General features: G+C 39.9%; 1 protein-coding gene across 1 annotated transcript in view; it reads left to right on the top strand.

The window, feature by feature from the left end:
• The window catches only part of MYOM1 (myomesin 1), a 131,320-nt gene extending 109,423 nt beyond the window's left edge, over positions 1 to 21,897 (top strand). Inside the window, exons 25-37 of the mRNA XM_063077233.1 lie at positions 2,419 to 2,555; positions 4,644 to 4,788; positions 5,510 to 5,569; positions 5,847 to 5,914; positions 8,570 to 8,683; positions 9,342 to 9,429; positions 10,424 to 10,462; positions 10,553 to 10,658; positions 13,728 to 13,891; positions 15,568 to 15,604; positions 15,857 to 15,879; positions 18,158 to 18,213; positions 21,080 to 21,897. Coding sequence (XP_062933303.1) covers positions 2,419 to 2,555; positions 4,644 to 4,788; positions 5,510 to 5,569; positions 5,847 to 5,914; positions 8,570 to 8,683; positions 9,342 to 9,429; positions 10,424 to 10,462; positions 10,553 to 10,658; positions 13,728 to 13,891; positions 15,568 to 15,604; positions 15,857 to 15,879; positions 18,158 to 18,213; positions 21,080 to 21,373 — 1,331 coding nt within the window. The 3' untranslated portion in view covers positions 21,374 to 21,897. The remainder of the gene's footprint in view (positions 1 to 2,418; positions 2,556 to 4,643; positions 4,789 to 5,509; positions 5,570 to 5,846; positions 5,915 to 8,569; positions 8,684 to 9,341; positions 9,430 to 10,423; positions 10,463 to 10,552; positions 10,659 to 13,727; positions 13,892 to 15,567; positions 15,605 to 15,856; positions 15,880 to 18,157; positions 18,214 to 21,079) is intronic.
• The last annotated feature ends 336 nt before the right edge of the window (positions 21,898 to 22,233 follow it).

Genomic DNA, 22,233 nt, shown 5'->3' with positions numbered 1-22,233 from the left:
TTTTATAAAATTATAATTATATAATTATAAAATTATAAAATTGGTTGTTGTAGGGTTTTGTTGAAGTAACTGGAAGAGGAAAGAGATACCAAAATGCTAATAACCAACATTTATAGAACACTTATTATATGCCAGACTCTTTACAGGTATTTAAATAGACTATATCATTTGAACTCCACAATGACCTTAAAAAGGTCAGTGCTATGGTGATTTGATTTCAGAGGTGAAGAGCATGAGGCCCAGAGAGTTTAAGTAACTAGCCCTCTTGCACACAGCTGGTTAAACTCAAGTGGTTTGATTCTGGAGCCTGTTCCCCTAATCACTTGCTGTGCCTGCACCTGCCACATTTGCCATTGTGCCTTCTTGGTGATTCATGGTGGCCAGTGTTTCCCAAGGTGATGTTCTTATGACAGGGAGGACAGTGAACATGAAGGAAGGTCCAGGAGGGTCCGCCCCTCCCCCTCCGTCACCATCTGGGCCTCTTAGGTAACTGCATCATTCTTATCTTAGGTTCCCCAGAATGGGGCCTCCAGACTTTTCTAGAAGAGATTGTACTTTCCACTCTCCAGACTTATTTGTAGCAAGCATGAGCGTCCTGCTGGGAGAATCTTAGCGTATGCTCTCACCATCCTGGGGTCTGTCCATCGTCTGCTGTATTCAGACATCATGCTCATGCTGGAAAACCAGCAGTATTCTTCAGAGTGGACAGTTGGGACCACGAGAAAGACAGAATACAGGGAATAACCCTGGACTCAGCTCCACTACCCAGATATGTTACTGCTCTTTCCTGGGTTCAGTTTCCTCTGGTGAAATTAGGGAAGGGAGACAACTAACCTTCTCGAGTACTGGTCATTACTTATAGTACCTTCCTATGTCCTGCTGCTCCATTACTCTTCTCGACAGCCTTGTGAGGCACAGAGTGTCCATGTTAGCAGGTGAGGAACACGAGGTTTAAGGAGGAGAGGTCACAGTGTGGCTCCAAAGCCCATCTCTGCCGACCCTGGAACACCCCCTTGGTAGATGATGTCTGAGCCCCCTTCAGTCCTGAACCAGAATGAGTCTGTAACAGAATTCTACAGAATGTGGACTACTGCAAAGGAAAGGTGTCCCTCGAAGCTTGAAAAAGGTAGTTTAGGATAAACACAAAGAAGTATCAGTGTACATTTGGTACAAGTTTGGGAAGCTTGTGATTTGAAATATAGCACATGCTGAAATTCTGAGGAAGTTTAAGACCAGTTTAGAGAAAATAAAGGGTGATGATTTCCCCTAAAGGAAGCTAAGGGCTACTAAAAACTGAGAAACTTTTCCACAAAGTCTGTCCTGGAGCCACCTCTGATACAAAACCATGGTTGGAGGAGCCTTTCTTGAGAACATTTTCAGGTTACAAGAACTTTAAAAACTGGTTTGGAGAGATGTCAGCCAACTTTTTAAATTTCACTGAGACTCAAATGGATTAAGTAATACAGGTGTATATCAGTGATATCATATAGTTCCTTCACTTTCTATGTAAAGAAAGCCATCCTATATTTTAATATAACTTCTCGATAGTGACTCATTTATTTGCTTCTGAAAATTTTTGCTTGGTCTTAGAACTGAAATGAGCTGGTATGTCATAAGGATGGATAGGATTTAAATGACCAGCTAGTTCATCTTGTATATATAGTCAAAATTAATTCTTCTTTAAAATTCATTTTTTTTTTTTTTCTTTTTCGTGACCGGCACTCAGCCAGTGAGTGTACCGGCCATTCCTATATAGGATCCGAACCCGCGGCCGCTGGGAGCGTCGCCGCGCTCCCAGCACAGCACCCTCCCGAGTGCGCCACAGGCTCGGCCCTAAAATTCATTTTTAAAAAAACAATTGATAGAACCTCCAAAGTGAGTTAAATTATTTGAAAAAATTAAGTTTAACTCCTTTCTAAATATTATGTAAATTATGAAATTGAACCCTAGAATGTTAGACCTAGTATCTTGGCTAATTAGGGCATTTAGTTTAATTCCATTCATTTGTAGAGAGAGGCCCAGCGACACAAAGTCACCTGCCTGATATCACAGAGTTTGCCAAGACTTTTTCATCACAACTTGTTATTCCGCTAAATAAACCTAACCAGAATCACAGCAGAGAGTCTCAAGTTAGCTAGAAGTGCCCCTAGAGGTAAATTCATCTTCCTCATTTTAACAGTTGAAATGACTGTGATTCAGAAGTGAACAACTTGCCCAAAGTGACTGTTTCAGCATTAGAGCCCAGGTCCTCTGTCCTTAATCTGAGGCTTTCCCTACAATGCTCTCACAGCTGCTGGGCTTTGTAAGAAGCAGGGTGCTACATTCCCATTTCCATTGAATAATTTTCATTTGTTGGGAAATCCATATCAATATAATTAGTTACCCATAAATTACTATGTTTATTTTTGTTTTTCATAGCTGTCCCCATTAAGTCAGAGTTGGCAGTTGAAATTTTGGAGAAAGGACAAGTCCGGTTTTGGATGCAGGCTGAGAAGCTGTCTGGCAATGCCAAAGTCAACTACATATTTAATGACAAAGAAATTTTTGAAGGGCCGGTAGGTTTTACAGTTTTTTGATTTTTAAACATATCATTGTGGAATACACTGAGGATGCCCTATTGGAATATGGATAAATTATTATGAAAACCACTGGGCAGAGGGGTGGGGGAGTTTAAATCATTCTAGTGTAAAAAACATGAAAGGAAAATGCAGATTGACTGCAACAGGTTATCTAAACTGGGATACTTTTGAGAATGAATTTTTCCAGGACAACAGTCATAAACCAAAACTGTCTCAGGCAAACCAAGAAGTATGGTCACCCATGAAAATAAAGCTGCTCTCCTGGAAAGGCAAAGTATCTTTGTCTGAAATCACATCATACATCAGAAACCCCAGTAGGGACTTGATACATTGTATGGGGAAAATGATCTCTTGTTCCAGTGGCTCAGAAAAATGCAATATAAATATCTTTCACTGCTTTTCTGGTTAAACATGCTATACATCCTTACTGAAAAATCTTGAAAGATTCAGAAGGACGAATTACACATCTTACACTCTTTTGATGTACATGTTGATATATACTTTTGGGACTTTTTCTGTGCATTTGTGGGCATACATCTGTCTCTTATTTACATAGGTGATTATATATATGCGTACACATATACATACATACAATAATTCTATTTCCTTTGCTTTTAACATAAACATAGTTCTTATAAACAGAGTTACAACATTTGAGCTTTGTTCATCCTTCCCACAGACATCAGTAGAGCCAAGATGGGGCCAGTGGCCAGCTGTGCTGAAGGACCTGGGTTCAGGGGCTCTGGCCCTCACCTGAGCTATCAAAGGTGTAAATAAGAAACTGAAAGAGGGAGGAGGTGTGGTTTGTGGCCATTATTAACAACTCATTCTCTTTTCATGGAGATAAATATTTTAAACATTTCAGGATTCGTTAGTGAGGCAGAAATGAGTAACATAAATAGTAGAAGAGTATGTAGTATATTCCTTTTCAACACAGAGTGACTTTGTGGAGAGCCAAAACAAGTCACTCCTGTGTTCCTGGTGACCCATCTCTCCTATTTCCAAGATGTTCTCATCTACTGCTGCGGTCACCACCTGGCCAGGGGAGAGGAAGGAAAAGCGTTGCTGGCATCACTGTCTGCCCCCGTTCCCTTGAGTGAATACTCATGCACACGTGCATGTGGATGCACTCCCCTTCACGTGTTCAAGCATGTATGTGCACATACCTACTGTCTTAGGTCGGCTTCCCTTGAAGGAGAGTCTGAAATAGTTTCTTATTCACATGAGTTATTTGGGGAGTGCTGTCAGGAGAAAAGAGGGTGAGGGATTCAGGATAGGGAGGGAAAGCTAAGCAAGAAAGTGGTCCCAGTTGGAGACTGGCTTCCTCCAGAAGAGGCTCTGGACCACGAATCGCATCACAGAGTTGACCCCAGACCTGAGCCTTCATTCTGTGGTATTTTTAGAAAAACTTCCTTAATTCAAATCTATGATGGAAATCTACTGTTTGTGCTTGCATGCCCAGGAATTAGGACTTATCTTTACACTCTGAAAACAAGTTGCCTAAACAATGTGACAAAATAAGCACATTCTAATAGGGTTATTTCAGTTCATTAAAGCAAATAAATTTCAAGTGGTTTGGGAGCATTTTTTATTCACATATTAATTCAGCAGATATTTATTAATTGCCTACTATATATCATGCATGTGTTATGTGCTAAGGATATAGCAATGAATGAGCCACACTTCCCTCATGTCATCTATAATGTTATAGTTTTATAATATTCTACTAATTAAAAATAATGCAATCTGAAAGGAAAAATGAGAATCTGAAAACTTTTTCACAACATTTTGTGCCCTGGGGTATTGTTAGATTTAAGAAATTAAATTTCAGACTTTGCTTAGTAATCAGTTCTGACTTTGCTTAGTAATCAGTTCTGGTCTGGGTCATACATTCCACGTACTTCTCTTTTCATGGGTATAATATTTTTAAAAACTTGCTCAGTTGTCAGGAAATTTTATTAAAATTATGATTCTTTGGGGTTTATCTTTATTTCATCAGGCTTATTGTCATCAAAGTAAAGTATCTACCTCACTCATTTCTTTCTTTTCCTTTTCCCATTGAAGAAATATAAGATGCATATTGACCGAAACACTGGCATAATTGAAATGTTCATGGAGAAGCTACAGGATGAGGATGAGGGAACATATACATTCCAGATTCAAGATGGAAAAGCAACTGGCCATTCTACTCTGGTTCTCATTGGAGATGGTAAGAATTCTGTGGAGCTTGGTATTCACTTTAGTGCAGATACCCCATGGCACAAAAGTGGTCATGTGAGAGGTAGTAGGAATTGTTTCCTAATTTAATTTTAATGTTCAAAATACAATTTTCAGTTAATACTTTCCATGGTATTTCATTGCATAGAAATGAAAGTTAATTTAAAAGAACAACAAATTTATCCCTAGCCCACAGGCAAGACTGCACTTAAATAACCTTATATGTAAACAAGTATTTATTACTAAAATTCTTCAGTGAAGGAGGTTGCAGCACAACCAAGATTGTATATCTGTCTCAGAAACAAACCATGATACTCTTTTACAATGTGTACTTACTTTAAGTTACTCAAATTGAGAAGAAAAATGTGCAAAATCTATTAGTGCCAAATCTATTAATCATACATTATAACTAAATTGTAGTAAGTCAGCTGCCATAAAAACCACCAAGATTTAAAATATGGCATTTACAGAGCAGTGGAAAGGCTGGTCAAATCTCTACATCTGCAGCATCCAATACAGTTTCACTAGTCCTAGCTAGGTGACCTTGGACAAGTTACTTAAGCCTATTTCTTCATCTGTAAAGACTGAAAATTAGTAGGGTCATCACAATGTATGAGTGTTCTAGTAATGAATATAAATCACTTAGCATAGTGGCTGGTGTGTATTTATGCTGCTTAACTCAATCCCATACTTCCTTGTTTTTCAATTTCTAGTTTATAAAAAGCTCCAGAAAGAAGCTGAATTCCAGCGGCAGGAATGGATCAGGAAACAAGGTAAAAATAGGCAGTGGGTAAAGAGAAAAATTTTTTGTGCAAAATATTCCAAGATTCCAAGATTATTTCCATAACAAATTAAAATGGACAATATCGATTATGTTAGTAATGCCTGAAAATATTTATTAAGTGTGTAAACATTAAAAATATTTAAAAATTAAATCTAGAATTTTTAAAATTTGACATTAAAAATAAATCACCTTGGGATTTAAAAATGAACTTTGATTTTGCACTCATGATTAATAGAGTAATTGCAGATGTTATTAAAATTTTATAGGTCCTCATTTTGCCGAGTATTTGAGCTGGGAAGTGACTGGTGAATGTAATGTACTATTGAAATGCAAGGTAAGAGGTGGATAAAGTTTTAATATTTGATTCAAAGGGAATAAAGATAAAATAGAATGTGGAGAAGTGGAAGATCAGCTTTTCATCTCCTCCATTTGAACCAAAATGATAAGTAGATATCCTTACTGTTGAATCTTACTATAACCATTCGTTGGTAAGAAACATTTAAAATAAAATAACATAAAAATATGAGAAGGCAAGATGATCGTTTCTCATTCACTACCCATGACTTAGCTGATAAGGACACAGACTCTTATTTAATTGTTAATCTCAGAAGACTCTCACATTATTTTTGTTTTAGGCCAAATCTGTATCCTAAGCGGTAGATCTATTCCAGAGTGACTCCAGTCACAGTGTCTTTCTGTGGAACTTCCTATGTAAACTGTGACATTGGCACAACAGAACCTGAGTGTTCACCAGCTGCACTGCTGCTTCTGAGCCACCGTGCGGTCTTGAGGGGAGAGGTTTGGTCAAGAATTTGCAGCTCTCTACCTTATTAGGGCTTTGGAAAGAGTTAGGGGAAAAAAAGTCTATATAGCATTCTAAACTTATTTGTACCTTAGCATATGGGGTTTAGCTAAGTGAGTCATCAGAAATGTTTTGAATAAGGAGCTATTGGATGAGGTTGGAGTGTGAAGGTCATGGTGGCTGACATATTCTAAAGCAAAGAATGGACTTCACAGTTGGCATGCAGTTATTGTAAAAGCCAGAAGTGCCCCAGTCTCTACTAGATCTGATAAATTCAAAGAAACAGCAGTCAGAAATATATACAAGAGAAATCAATTCCAGGTTTTAGCTTCTCAGGAAATGACAAAGCTTCTTGAAAAACTCTTTCTCAGCAGCAGCTAACCCTGCTTGCTCTCTCTCCCCCTCTCTCATCCTGGCTGCCCACTGCCATGTCACCCCCACTCACTTTCCCGTCCACACAGCCCTGCCCATAAACCATCCCTTTCTTAGAAGCCCACTCGTCCTTCCTCCTCCTGCACTACCTGTTGTCCTCTGGGAGGTAAGCCCTGAAGTCCTGTTCCAGTGGCTTTCCCCAGGAAAATCCGCCCCTTACCCAGATTCTAAACAACCAAGAAGTGCTAGAAATAGGTTATGAAAAACTCACACATTATGTATTTATGTTGTTTCAATGTCTGGAACGGCCTTCCTTGTTAGAATGAACCTCCCTCCTGTCTCCATAGCTTTGTTAGTATATTAATATAGCAATTTATGTAAATTTAGCAATTTACACATTATATTATAGGTCATAGAGTATGTGCAGCTCAACAGTCTCTGAGTCCTGAGACTACTGTGAGCTCCATTTGTCACTAGTCTACTCAAAAGGATACAGGAGGAACTCCAGCTTGTACACAAGGCAGTGCTGGGCATTCCTCTTCCACAGGTGTCCACATAGGGAGCTATTATTCCCTTTGCCACCCCTACGTGACAGTTCGGGTACAGGGAGACAAGATCCACATTGGGCAGGTGCAGGAGGCACTATGGCTTTAAAAAACCTCATGCTGGAGGATCCAGTACCTCTTATAACAACTCCCTAAGCAGAACCTCCTGGATCCCCGCAAGGGACATGTCCAAATTGTAAAAGTCAGTCTACTCAGCGAAGCCCAAAACTATGGAGTCCGTTTCTAGTCCCTCTAGTCCATATCCAGCTTTCCGTCTGGGGTCATTTTTATCATAAGCAGTACCACCTAGTAACACAGTTACTTTCTATAATTCAGGAACCAGTTTATGGGGTCATAAAGAACATTCATGTGGACTGGTTTCATGATAGTTACCAGTGCTGATTCCTATGTTCATTTATTAGCTGAAATTTTTTTAACACTTTAAAACTTGATTTTCTTGCTTATGATGAGACTAAACATTTTCTTCATCTGTTTGTTTTATAGTTATACTCTCTTTAGGGAACTGTATGTACATTTCATCAGTTGTTCAGTGGGGTCTCTTGGATTGTTCTCTTGTTTGTAAAAGTCTTTACTTTTTCATACAATTTTAATTATACAAGAAATACATCAATATATTCTCCTTTGTAAAAAATTCAAACATTATAAAGTTCAAGATCCCTTTGACCATATAAAGTCGTTTAGTCCATTTTACATTTGTGATATAATATGATGTGTGAATTAGGATCTAAATGAGTCTCCTCAAAATTACTAAGCAATTAATTTATTAAATTGTAGTTCCCCTCCACCCCTATATTTGCAATGCTTCATTTATCTTTTGTTAAATTTTTCAATGTAGAATGGGGCTTATTCATTCTGTTCCTTTAATAAAGTGGTTTTTTTTGACATGGACTATATTTTAATCTGATGGGATTTGTCTTCCTTTTGTTTTAAGATTTATTTTTCCGTTTAAGTGTGGATGTTAGTATGTAGGTATCTATTCTTTCTTTTCTTGTGTACCAGATGGTTTTAAAGTAAATTTTTATTGCCGGAAATAGAGATGCTATTGATTTAGGTTTATTCATTGGTATCCACTCTATTCTAAACTCTTTTCTCAATTAAAATAGCTTTCAATTGATTCCTTTAGAGAGCTGTGTCTTCTGACTCCAGTTCAGTGCTTTTTCTTCTATACCTTGCTGCATTAAGAACTATTTAGTTTCATAAGGGTACCATTTCCTTATTTCGAGAAGGGTAATTATGGCTTTTCTTCTAGGTGGCAAATATTAAGAAGGAGACTCATATTGTGTGGTACAAAGACGAAAGGGAGATATCAGTGGATGAAAAGCATGATTTTAAGGATGGTATATGTACCCTGCTCATAACAGAGGTAGGTGATTATAAATGTGAAATGTAATCAATTAGCTCTGTACCCTACATTCTCCCTCCAAACGGAGACTAGATTCTGTATTTCTTTCATACCTGAGGATTTATAATAACTTACTTCTAACTGCCGTAGGAACACAAAAGCTTCTCTTGCCTTGTGGTGTGTGTAGATTTGTTGGATATCCAACCAGTAGCAGCTGGACACCACAACTCTTGCTTTGCTAAGCTACTTTTTTTCACATATGGGCAGTTAAGTGGATCCTTCCTTATTAGTTCTTAAGCATCATAATAACTTGCTCCCTAAAAGTTCAGAGACAGCCAGAAATAGTATTCATTTAAGTATAGATTTTTATCTACTTTTTGTCTAAAAGAGCACAACTTTGAAATATATATAATCATTAGCTTTTAATAAGTGAAGACAGAGTAAAAGATATGGACTTTAAGCCTCAAATCAATTATAGCCTTCGAGAGTGAAAAATCAGGACTTCCAGCTGGTCAAATTATTATGGATAGATTCATCTGTGAACTGTTCATCACTCAAGTGGCTAGATGCTTGTTCAATGTGTGTTTTGATGGCAGTTCCATAAATCAAGGGCCTTAAAAATGCATACAGCATACCCTGAGGCTATGTGAAGCTGCAGTGTGTGTCTATTCCCCCTTAGTTTTCCAAGAAGGATGCTGGGATTTATGAAGTTATCCTGAAAGACGACAGAGGAAAAGATAAGAGCAGATTGAAGCTTGTGGATGAAGGTTAGTCCACCAAGTGCTTGTCTTGTGTGTGCTGTATACAGGTTACCAGAATTATGATTGAGGCCAGGCTGACCATTGAAATCATGCTGGTTTTTTTGTTGTCAGATTTTGGTTTAATTGAAATTCCAGCAGAGTGAACTACTGTTTTATTCAAAAATACTTCACTTTCAGTGTTCCCAGAAATCAGAAGTATACTTTTGATCCTCAGTGATTTTATAGTCCACAGTCCACAGTCTGCTTTCAATTTAAATCATCATTTTTGTTTCAACTCTAAAAATTTCCAGGATCAAAAACTTCTGTTAGAAGCATGTCTAAAAATAGTCCACTCTTAAAGGTGGCAACCAAAGATTTATGTACAAAATCTGATGCCTCGCAGTTATTAAGAGAGCAAGAAAGCAATTTCCATTTATTCAGAGACTACTAAGGACAAATATATCATGATAATGAAAACCTACATGTGATTCCCAAACTTCCAATTTTGTTCCTGAACAAGATCTTTTCATAGTATTGCTAACAAACAGCAGAAATCTGATTTTGACTTCTTTTTTGTTGGAGGCCAGCTAAATGTGCTTACTGGCAAAAAGCATTCTCAGGCTGAGGAAGACCAGGAGACTTAGATGGTGAATACATTATGAATTGATGACACAGATAAGAAGACTTCTTTTGATGTAAATTAAGGCTTCCTTGGACTTAAGAAGACAGAGAATCCTAAAGCCAAAAATGTTCCTGGAAGTTTCATTGCGGTTCTTTCTCTAGAATGTGAATATGTTCACAGTTACAAAGAATTAGAGGGGGAAAACATCAATATAAGCAGGGATCTTTTAAAACCTGATAAAATTGACTTATTTCCTCAAAGAGCACTTATCAGAGTCAACAAATTCACCTTGTGTCCAATACCCTTCACTAGACAATTTTTGAGAGCCAACAATTTGAGATTTGACCTTACATTGAACATTTTTGTGCTAAAGTTTTGCCTATGAACTTCTATCCACAGCCTTTAAAGAACTGATGACTGAAGTATGCAAAACAATTGGTAAGTTAAATTTTTCTCACAACAATGTTTCGCTATTCTCCTGCCGGGATGGGCTTGAAGGTACATGAAACATGCATTTTCTTTTTTCAGCTCTGTCTGCTTCAGACCTGAAAATCCAGAGCACCGCTGAGGGCATCCGGCTGTACTCTTTTGTTACTTACTACCTGGATGATTTGAAAGTGAACTGGTCCCACAAGTAAGTAAATGGGAACTTACTCGCTATGTAGAACTCTTTCTCCATGGGGGTAAGGGCTGGGGAGTGAACAAAAATCTTCTGTTCCTCTCAGGTAAGGAGTCTTCTTAATTCTCAGTTCTGATGAGCATAGGACAGAACCCCTCAGGCCATTCCTTTACTGTGAGGATAGCTCTTCCCCTCATACTTTGCAGACTCTCTATAATGTAACCTCCACCTCCAGATGGTTGTGCTTGGGCTAGCTCTGCTTTGCCACACTCTTAGCGCTCTCTTTCTAGATACAACTAACACATGCTGTGGTCTGGAGCGAAACTGAAGCAGTGTGTACTCGGAGGCTCCAGATTTCCCATTGTATAAATTAATGGCCGTTCACCTAAGAAGCCTGATCCAGAGGAGTACCCAGTATCATTGTTTTTGTTGTTTCCAGCAACTGGCAGAGTTAGGTATTAGTGTGTTCCTTGTCCACCCTCGGAAGGCTTTAGAGATCTAAAGATGACTTTGGGGATATGTATTTGAACTGGATGGAGGCTGAAGGTCTATTCGAGTCCCCAGGCTACCTTTGTGGAGTTATAGGGATTCCATTCAGGTTCATCTCTGGGATTCCAAGAGCCAAAATAGGTTTTTTCTAAGTCAAACCAGTCAAACTATTTATACTCCTAACAGTGTCCTTAAGTGTCCCAATGAGAAGTAGGCCATGTGGCATCCCCACAATGATCCAGATAACAATGTTTATTTGGGCATTGACAACATGCTGGCACTGCTCCAAGCCCTTTAGATACGTGAATTCACTTCATATTCACAACTCTGTGCGGTAGAGTCCTCACTTTAGTGATGAGCCTTGGGGAGATGACCTTGGGAGTCACACAGCTAAGAGATGGGTAGAGGGCAGAGCCCTGGCAGGCTCCCTCCAGAGACTGAGCATTTAATCAGAGCTGGGGCCCACAAAGCAGTCATTTGTGTTTTCCTTAGAACTACTTTACTGTGATATAGAACAGTGTTGTTTTTATCATTATTATTATTATTCATTTCCTGAGTTCTAAAAATGAGAAGTAGTAAAATTCCAGTGGAGAATGCTTGAGGGTTCATTCCTTTGTTCTATTTCTTTCAGAATACATTTTAAGAAACTAAGTATAACTTAGAATAGATCAAATTCTAGGAAATTCTTCTGGAACATCTAGGACATTCTAATATATCAGTCTGAAGAATGAGAAGTAAAATTAGTTGAGTCATCAATCCAAAAACTTTGTATCATCTCAAAAAGAATTACTTGTTCAAAAAAATTAGGACATTGAAAACATGTTTTGAGGAAATTGCTGTTCAACTAGCAAGGCATAGACTTCTTAAATCAGTCTAGTTGGCTACATGGGTTTTTTGTGTATTCGTGTACCTATGAAAGGTTCAGTAATCAAGGACTGCCTTTGCTGTCTGTCGGTATGTGGCATAATGGCAAAAAAGCTGGAAATGAGTTTTAGTCTTGACTTTGTTCCCATCTTCCCTTGTGATCTTAGGCAAGTCATCTAGTTTTCTGCATCTCAGTTTTCTCTTATATAAAATAGGAGCAATAATAACTATTCTATCTGAAGCATTTTATAAATGTAAGGTACTATTATGCATGTTAGCCAGAGATTAAACAATACAAACAGGTTTATCATAGCAAAGCAGAGAACAATCTTTCTGTCTAACTCTCTGAGACATATCTATTGCTCAGCCTAAAATCTGTGGGGTATGGATGGGTCCCTTTTTTATGGGACATTTACCATACATTTTATGGCACTTTAATTTTTTAATATCTTTTTAGATTTTTAATATCTTTTTAGATAAATAAAAACTTTAAAGAATGTAGTGGTATGAGAAAATGCTAAATATTCACTTGAAATCTAAAATTTTTTGGTGGAAATTTTTGTTATTCTTTGTTTTTTAAAGTTCATTTTGTTTATTACAACCACAAATATGATACATGCTTGTTTTAGAAAATACATTTGTAATATAATATTACAAATGAGAAGAATTCCTACTTATGCTATCATTCTTATTTTATTATGTTTTTTAAAAAAGATGACCAGTAAGGGGGATTTTAACCCTTGACTTAGTGTTGTCAGCACCACACTCTCCCAAGTGAGCTAACCGGCCATCCCTATATAGGGATCCGAACCCGGGGCCTTAGTGTTATTAGCACCACACTCTCCCAAGTGAGCCACAGCCTGGCCCCCCCCCCTTTTTTTTTCCATTCTTAGTTTTACTGGCCATAATATGAACATTTTGGGGTGCTTTCTTACAGTCTTTTCTCAATGCATAACTGTTACTGTAATAGTATAGTTGTGTATACTACTTTTTTTCTTATTTCCTCACATTTTTACAAACTGTTTATAAAGTTTCTTTTAACATGACCTACCTTTCTCTTATTTCATCTATAACAGTAGTATTTCTAGACTGTCAGATCACAAAACAAAGGGCTATATTCTCTTGTACAATGCATGGGTCTGCTCACAACCTACTGCAGAATTCTGAGAAACTCACATCCAGGGACACAGAACATGCCTCACTCATTCTGGCAGCAACTTTACTTTTCATTCACTCTTCACTCCACCAAGTGTATATTTACATATGTTTTAAATAGCTTGGTAACAACATATGTCAATAGATGTGAGGCACAGATGAGCTTCTATAAATGTATTTCTGACTAGCTTGTAAAATTTGATTTATAGCCATAGATCATCTGCATGAAACATGAAGTAAAATAATATGTAGTTTGGCCTTTTAGCTTTAAAGATTCCCTTGGTCCTACAAATAAACCCAAGCAAAAACAAAGATAATTAAAACCACTGGGAAGGATTGTTGTCACAGTTTGTCCTGGGCCCCCGACTGCTATGGGGAGTTAAGTAAATTTTCAGACTATCAGACTCCAGGCCTTGGAATCCAAGTTCTGGCATTTATGTGAAGCAGAAAAATAACATATGCAGATCCCATGCTTTTTGAAAGCCTATAAAACTTTATGGTAAGACCTTCAATAAGAGACAAAGACCAACTCTGGATAAAAGCAAACAGTAGCAATGTTTTCTTTGATTTTGACAGTGGGACTGCTATTAAGTACACAGACAGACTTAAGAGTGGGGTCACCGGGGAGCAGATCTGGCTGCAAATCAATGAGCCCACACCGAATGACAAAGGGAAATACGTAATGGAGCTCTTTGATGGCAAAACTGGATACCAGAAGACAGTGGATCTCTCTGGACAAGGTATACAAATATTCTGCCTGTATGGAGGAGTATTTGAAAAAGAATGAAGGGTGAGAAGAGGTGAAATTTCACCAAATTAAGTGTAAAGATCTAATTGGTTTCTATTAGCAATTCATGAATCAGGCAGTATCCCATCTACGAAACAGAAAGGTGCTCTATTGAGTGGCAGAACAGCTGGTTTTTGTAAGGTAGCTTGAGCAGGACCAAGGAAACAGCACAGTGCTAAAAGCAGATTGGTTGGCTTCAAGTTACTTCAGGTTACTTTCCATACAGGGTTGAAACAGGAGACTTCTTATCATGCCGGCTTTGGTTGACTGGGCCCCTTCTGTTTGGTTGCTGTAAACCTCCCACTGTTTGGAAAACTGGCCTGTTTTTAAGTTCAGTTTGATTATGTGGCACCTAGCATGAGTGACTCCTCCATTCTACTTTGGTCTGGTTTGTTGGGGCCTAGTGCAGGAGCTCAGTCCAAAACAATGGCCTCCCAGGAGTTTTATTTAGCATTGATTTTGATAAAGCGGTTTTAATTCAGCTGTGCTATTAGAAGTGAAAATTCAGTGGGTGGAGAATCAGTGAAAAGTAAGGTGGAGACGGTAAACGTGGAGAGAGAGCCTGCTCTTTCTGAAAGACAAAGAAGGGCAGGTTGACTTACAATCGTTGGAGCAAGAACAAACGTGAAAAGAGTAGTTTCTATGGTGATTGAAGGTTGAGCGTGTTCACAGAGCCCAAGAAACCAGTTGCGTAGGAAGGACTGACGATGTGAGTGAAGGGGGAAAATTGACATGTCTGAGTTCTGACTAATATTGAGAAGAACAGAAGGAAGTTGGAGAGGCCGGGTCCTGACGGCCTCAGATTTCCTGGCCATCTGCTGAGAGAATGGGGGTTCTGGAGAGATCAGGGAAAAGGAGAAGTAATGAGAGATGCATACAAAAGGTTTCCAGGGTTGGCTGGTCAGCTCCGTTGGTTGGAGCATGGTGGATGTTATTACCCGAGGTCAAGGGCTTAGACCCCATACTGGGCAGCCACCAAAAACAACAACAACAAGAACAACAAAAATGGTTTCCATCTAAGAGGAAAGATGAAAGGTGAGGCACAGCTATGAATTAAAAATTTTTAAGTTAAAAGATGTACAATTATAAGTAAAAAGCTGAAAACACTGCACCATTTCTCCCTCCCCAGGTACTGTACCCTTCACCTTATTCAGGCCAGCACTGGCAGCCACTGGGATTACAGCAATTCACTGTGCCCTTTGCCCGAGTAGACCAACCAACCTACCGTAGAGACATCCAGCTGTCCAGCTAGGTGGCTGTGACATCTGGGATCATTTAAATAAGAGAAAGCTTTTTTGATGATCAGGATGCTTATTAGACAACCAATTTTTATTTGAAACAGACTTTTGTTGCCATTTTTCTTGAACCCTTTCTGTTTGAAGGGTTGAAGGTGTCACTGAATCGAAAGCTTCTAAAATCTGCTATTTTATGTTTTCTGCCTAGAAAGCATTTGCTTGTCTTGTTCAGTACGTTAAGTTGTGGAGTGAGCACATAGGCACAGTCTTATTCAAAGTTGGTTTAGTCGAGTCTAGACTGATCACAGTGACCTCAACTTGTGAATTTTAATCAGCCTCTGTGTATTGTCAGTTCTGAGTGATAAAATTCTAACTTTCCTTTCTTCTCTTAAAGCATATGATGAAGCCTTTGCTGAATTCCAGAGGTTAAAGTAAGTCCCTTTTCCTAATGAGTGCCACTCCCATGCACTAATTCTCCAGGTCCTTGTGTACTGCTCACCCATCTGAGTGTTAGAAAGAGGCTTTTATTTCAGCAAGTACAGTAAAAGCAGCACTTCCCACTGTCTTACTGAGCAGCAACATGCTTCTGAAGCAGTGAAACGCAGTCGAGGTTAGCTACTTTGAAGTAACACTAAACAAAATTCTTCTTTGTTTGTGTGTTTGTTTGCGTCTCTCAACCACAGACAAGCTGCCATTGCCGAGAAAAGTAAGTAACCCACCTTCACATTCACTCCTGGTGTGAATTCAAAATAGAATTTTAATTTGCTATTGCGACTACAGATGGAGGATAGTGAAAGTGTTTTTCTCTTTTCTTTCTTTCTTTAAATCTTCGGTTCTCTAACTATGTTTTCATTTTAGTCTTTTAAGTAAAAATGTCCATGAAAAGAAGGTCTCAGGTTATATTATAAGAATGTCACCCAGCTCTTGACTTGAGCTACTGCGCAGACATCCTGACAATCTCTTGGATGCAGATCATACAATGGATCACTTGTAGTCACTTGCAGGCACAATGTATCAGAAAAACTTATAGACATTAAAGGAAAGAAACATTGTAAATTTAACATCAGGTAAATCACTGTAACTTGTTCCAACAAGTACTGTGCATCTTCTTGGGAGCCCTCATAAGAAAAAGAGGCCGAATAAGGTCTTCCTCACTTTCACTGAACACGACACTGTCCAAGTGAACAAACACCCAGCTGTCAAGTCTGCATGCCCAGAAGTGTGCTCACTGCTGCACTTCTGTCAACTCTTTGTTGCACACACAGAGATTTTTAGAAGAACTCGGTCTTACAGAATCCCAGAAGTCACTGACTAATCCGTAGGACTGATTCAATTTCTTTCTCAGTGTGGGAGCCAGAATTTAGAGATTGTTACAGATTAAAATGGTAAAGTCAATCCCAGGCTGGAATTGAAGGGAACCAGGAGAAGGAGTGAGAAGTGAAGTCATCCTTCCACCTGCCAGTGGCTCCGGGTCCTTCCACATGGAACTTTGAACCTTCAGCTTGTACTGTCTCCCTTCCCTCCATTCTCCTCTTTCCCTCTCCTGGCTCACGCCCTGCATCTGTGAGGCTGCCACCCATGGCAAAGGGGCAGATGCCAGTACCAGGGGCATGGAAGCATGATCGGAGGGTGTCAGAGCAAGAGAGGCACTTCTTGTGTCAAGTATGTCCCTCCTGCTCCTGGATGCACTGAGCAAAGCCCAGGTCCACAAGCAGTTCTCCGCCTCTCCAAACTCTTAAATTCTTTGGTGCACAAGGAGCCCGATACTCCAGTTTATGAACTCTTTTCATCTGGAAGAGCCCTTAGAGCTCTTCTGGCTCCATGTTTTTAAGCTTTTATAAGCTTAGAAACTCACTTCACACAAAGTCTTCCACACAGACCCAGTAAAAAAAATAGGTAAAAACTGAGTTACTTTTAATTGAAGTTTGGATGGGGTCCCTAACTCAGTGCCCCCCATACCTCCTCTCAGGCTCCCCAGACGAATCTGACAGATGCTGTGGAGCAGAGTTGAGAAACTTAATGTCCACAGGTCTAATGCAAACCCCCTCCCTTCCCATTCTGTAGATTAGCAGACAGGCCCATGCAGTGAAGGGACTGGCCTAATATCCCACAGCAAGTCACACAGGGAACCAGGTGATATGTTAGGCTTACAAGGGATGTAATGAAGCCAGTGGTTTCACTCAAAGCTTTACCCTGACTTAGTGGAGAAGGGAACTGTAGAGACGAGGGTCACGAGTCACAAATTAATTGAAGTAGGCCTAAAAGTGAGAGGGTGGTGGCCACTATGTTAGTACAAGAGAGGATGCCTATGAGTCAAAGGCACCCTTCCCAGGGGCTGAGGTGGTCACACCCAGAGCACATGGCTTGCTGAAGGTGCCAGCCCTGGACTTCAACGTCCATTCCATTTCTTGTCCCCTCCTCTGGGGGCCTTTATACTCTCAGCCATTGACAGGTGCTGGCACAGCACTACTAAGAACTACCGGGAGACAAGAAAGGGAAGCCCTCTAGGGAAGGTCTCAAAGATAGCCCACGTCTGCATGAGCCTCCAGAGCTCTCTAGGGCACAGCCTTTCTACTATCCAGCCTTTTTCACCATAAGAAAACCCATAAAAGAGGCCAAGCCAGGCTTGGATGCTGTCCACAGTGATCTGTTCTGCCTCGTCCAGCTTAGCCCCAATACGCTGCAGAAGGACCGGGCTGAAAATAGCCATGAAAATTATAGAGCAGCTCTTGATGTGACAGAGCCATCTAAAGCTGGTATTTTAGGTACAGATACAGGCACCCACATGCCCGTAATTTGTGGGTAAAGAAGGATTAAAATACAGAATCGCTGGATCATTTCCTTATCTTGCATATTGATAACAGTATAAATAACTTTCAGGAGAGGGAAACTAAATTGGAAAATTACTTCTTTGGGGTGGTTTTGTGAGTGTGATCGCTGGCCGCATCACTGCAGTGATTGACCAGAAATGCCTCTGCTTGCAGATCGTGCCCGGGTACTGGGCGGCCTTCCCGACGTGGTCACCATCCAGGAGGGCAAGGTAAGGTTGGAGCACTCTTGTCCCTGCTCCTTCCACAGAAGGGACAGGCTCCAGGGCCCCAGACTTTGTTCCTTCTCTTAAGATATACTTAATATCCCACCACCTTCATGTTATTCCACGGCTGCTTATACCTGAACAGAATAGCCAAATTCAAGGTTAAAAATGCAGTTGGCTTTCCAATCTCCTTCATGTTTTGAAGGCCAAGCATCAGGATGCAAGTTTGTCTCATGTGGACGTATGTAGACCACTTCGTATCTTTCCAGAGTCATCCTTTAAAATCACGGGAAGCTGAAAATGTTCAGTGATAACTCTATGAAAATATAACTGAAAAAAGAAACGACCTCTAACACATTGTGGGAAATGGACTGTATAATTAAGTGCCTCATTTTTGAAGGGAAACATGCTGCTTTGTAAATTTCTCTAGGCTCTATTTCTGTTAAAAACTGATTTCTTTCCACTTGTTTTCAAACTGGTAATTCCTGGCTCCATAATAATCTCTCCAAGAGGCAATGAACATATTTTCTAATCTGGATTCACTTTCTTCATCCTTATGTTTCATTAAAACAAGTGTAATATACCAGTCCTAGAGGTAGAGGTATTTGTAGTGGAACAAAACCTTTTCCTACCTCAAAGGGCAGTGAAGACTGTAGTGGTGGCTGGGACTCAGGTGCAAAGCAAGTCATGTGAAATGCTTTAGCAAGAGGTAGTGTCACTCATCTGCATTTCTTCATGGGTGGAAAACATGATCACAGCTGACTTTAAGCTCAACCATTGCAGGGTTGCTTTTGTTCTTAAACTCTCTTCCATTTTCCTCACCTAACGAGATTTAAAATATCCAACTCACTGGGTCATAGTTAGAATTAAAAGAGAGAATGTACGTAAAAGCACTTCGTAATCTATAACTCAGATCTGAAGTATGGAGAGGATAAGAGTTTTCCATGATGCCTAAGGTGTTTGGAAGTTTTTGTTTGATTTTGTTAAAAGTTTTAACCTCAGATGATCATAGTTTTCAAAATTATATACCTGGTCTTCTTGGACAAGTTTAATGGCAATAATTCAGCTCATATTTTTATTGCTGGAATGTATTTGTACAATAACTCAGTAAGAAATGCTAGTTAATGATGGGAGGAAGACAGATTTCTTAATCTACCCTATTTTAAATGATACTCCTACTGAAAAGGCAAGTGATCATATAAGACTCTTTAGAAGGATATCCCTTTCCATGTACATTGTGAGCCTTAATTTTTTCCTTATAATTTCTGGACTTCAGTAAGAAAAAAAAATGCAAGAATAGAATTTAAAATGTGAAGTAAATTCAACACTTTTAGTCATCAGGGAAATGAAAATTAAAACCACAATGAAATATCATGACATAGCCATCAGAATTGCTATGATAAAACATGGTAACTATACACAACAACAAAAATCCATGGCAAATGCTAGTGAGGATGCAGAGAGACTGAATCACTCGTACATTGCTGGTCAGAACGTAAACTAAAATTGTACAACCCCTCAGAAAAACAGTTTGGCAATTTCTGGGGGAACAAAATGAAACATGCATTTACCATACAACCCAGCAATTGCACCTCTGGGTGTCTATCTCAGAGAAGTGAAAACTTATGTTCACATTAAAACCTGTACACAAATGTTCACAGCAGCTTTATTCATAATAGCCCCAAAATGGAAACAGCCTGGATGACCCTTACAGGCATATGCACACCGTGGCATACTACTCAGCAATGAAAAGGGACAAACTATTGATACACACAACTTGGATAAATCTTCAGGGGATTTTGCTGAGTGAAAAAGGCAATCCAGAAAGGTTATAGGCTCTATGACTCTATATACATGTTTTGAAGTGACAAATTTTAGAAATGGAAAACAGATTAGTGGTTGCCAGGACTCAGGAACGGGGTTGAGAAGTTGGAGAGGGGAGATGGGTATGGGTATAAAAGGACAACATAAGGGGTCTTTGTGGTCATGGAAATATTCTGTGATACTCGTGATTGTGGTGGGAGACAGGAACCTACAGAGATGATAAAATCAAGTAGAATGAAACACACAAACACAAATGAGGACAAGTAAAATTGGAGAAATCTAAATAAGATCAGTGAATTGCATCAATGTCAATGTACTTGTGATACTGCACTATAGTTTCGTAAAATGTTACTTTTGGGGAAAACAGGGTAAATGCTACACAGTATCTCTTTTTTATTTCTTACAAGTGGATGTGAATCTACAATTATCTACATATTTTTTCCAATAAAAAGTAAGGTAAAATAAAACTGCCGGCCTAAATATCGATCTTTTAGAATAAGAGAGTTTCAGCATGGATGGGAATGTTTTATTTAGGTAGAGCACCTATGCAACTGCGGCAGATCGGATGGGGTTTGGGGAGAGAAGTAAAATGAGGAAGAGGGACTTTGAAACTTAGTTACATTATCTGAAGCAGCTATGACAATTCTGCTCCCAGCTCCACACAAATGAAAAGCAAAAGTGAGCAGGGGTGATTATGGCAATGAGGCGATTTCTCTACTGAGACAGGGCCACAATGCCCTGTAGAGCAAAAGGCATCCATGTGTTTGTGAAAGAAAGAGGACGTGGGAATGGAAGTAAATTCCTTTGCGTATTTTTTATAAGAAGCATTCCAGAAGCCAGAAAGCCTGGTCCTAAAGAAACATACTCAGACGTTATTTCAAACTGTAACTCACAAGGTGCGTCCAGGTAACTGCTATCTTCCCCCTGGTCTGGCAGGTTTATGTGTGTTCTCCAACTGGGCACCCCAGACTGCCAGCCACAGACATTCTTCAAGTTGGATCCTTATGTCTGACGTGTCTCCTTCCCTCCCATCAAACCTGTCCTGCAGGCCCTTAATCTCACCTGCAACGTGTGGGGTGACCCCACTCCGGAGATCTCTTGGCTGAAGAACGAGAAGGCCCTGGTCGCCGATGAGCACTGCGTCCTCAAGTTCGAGTCCGGCAAGACTGCCTACTTCACCATCAACGGCGTGAGCACTAACGACTCGGGCAAGTATGGGCTGGTTGTGAAGAACAAGTATGGTTCGGAGACAAGCGACTTCACTGTCAGCGTGTTCATCCCCGAGGAGGAGGCCAGGAAGGCCATCTTGGAGTCCCAGAAAGGCGGCCAGAAATCCAAGTGACCGGCCCAGCAGGTCACAAGGGGAGCAAGGAGAGGCGGCCACTGTGCCCCTGTGCGTGATCTCGAGTGGTCAAGGCAAGGGACAGGAGGCCTCTTTGCTGTCCTCTGTTTTGTGCTGGCTTGGGAGGGAAATTGTCAGGTCTTTTATTTATATAAAAAAGCACCAGTTAATGACACTTCAATAGTTTTTCTTTATCTACAAATTATGTGTTAAGAAAATAGCACTGGTGGCACAAATATTAGGAAATGGTTTCAAGGAAAAGTGCAGAATAAAGTTGGGGGGAGTCGAAGGATGGGCGGGGAGCAGAAGAATGTGTTGAGGAGCAGAGTGTGGATTTGACGAGGCATTTCCCAGTTGGTTCTCCTGGATCGGTTATACTTCAGCTTCCTGACAAAGCCAGGCAAGCTGCTTGTTAGCCGCAGGTCTGTTTCGCGTGCTGTAATGAGTGCTGTGCATTGCGGTTGTCAGTCTGTGATTTGGAACCTGCTCGGTGTGAATAAACGGTTCTCACACCCTTCCTCTTCCCCAGCTGTGTTTTTCTCATTCTTACTGTTTCGGTGCCCTCTGCTACGTCTTTCTCGACACTTCTTGTAGCACATCTTCTGATTTAAATTCCTTCTGGTTAAAGCAGTACCTTCCTAGCACAATCAGATAAGAGGCTCAGAGGTGTGAAGTTACCCTCACTGCACATCTGGTAGCTTACCATATAGTCAAACCAATTCCATTGTTAAGATCCCCAAGGTAATTGGATGTAATGTGTCAATTAAGCGTGATAAGATGATGTGAGTTGCCTCATGCCGGAATTGGCAACTAAGGGCCCACAGCTAAGAATAAAAGGCATTAAAGAACCCTCATTCTAA

Source organism: Cynocephalus volans, chromosome 13, assembly GCF_027409185.1.
Source record: "Cynocephalus volans isolate mCynVol1 chromosome 13, mCynVol1.pri, whole genome shotgun sequence".
NCBI classification, from domain to species: Eukaryota; Metazoa; Chordata; class Mammalia; order Dermoptera; family Cynocephalidae; genus Cynocephalus; species Cynocephalus volans.
This window is presented reverse-complemented; position numbering and strand designations above follow the sequence as displayed.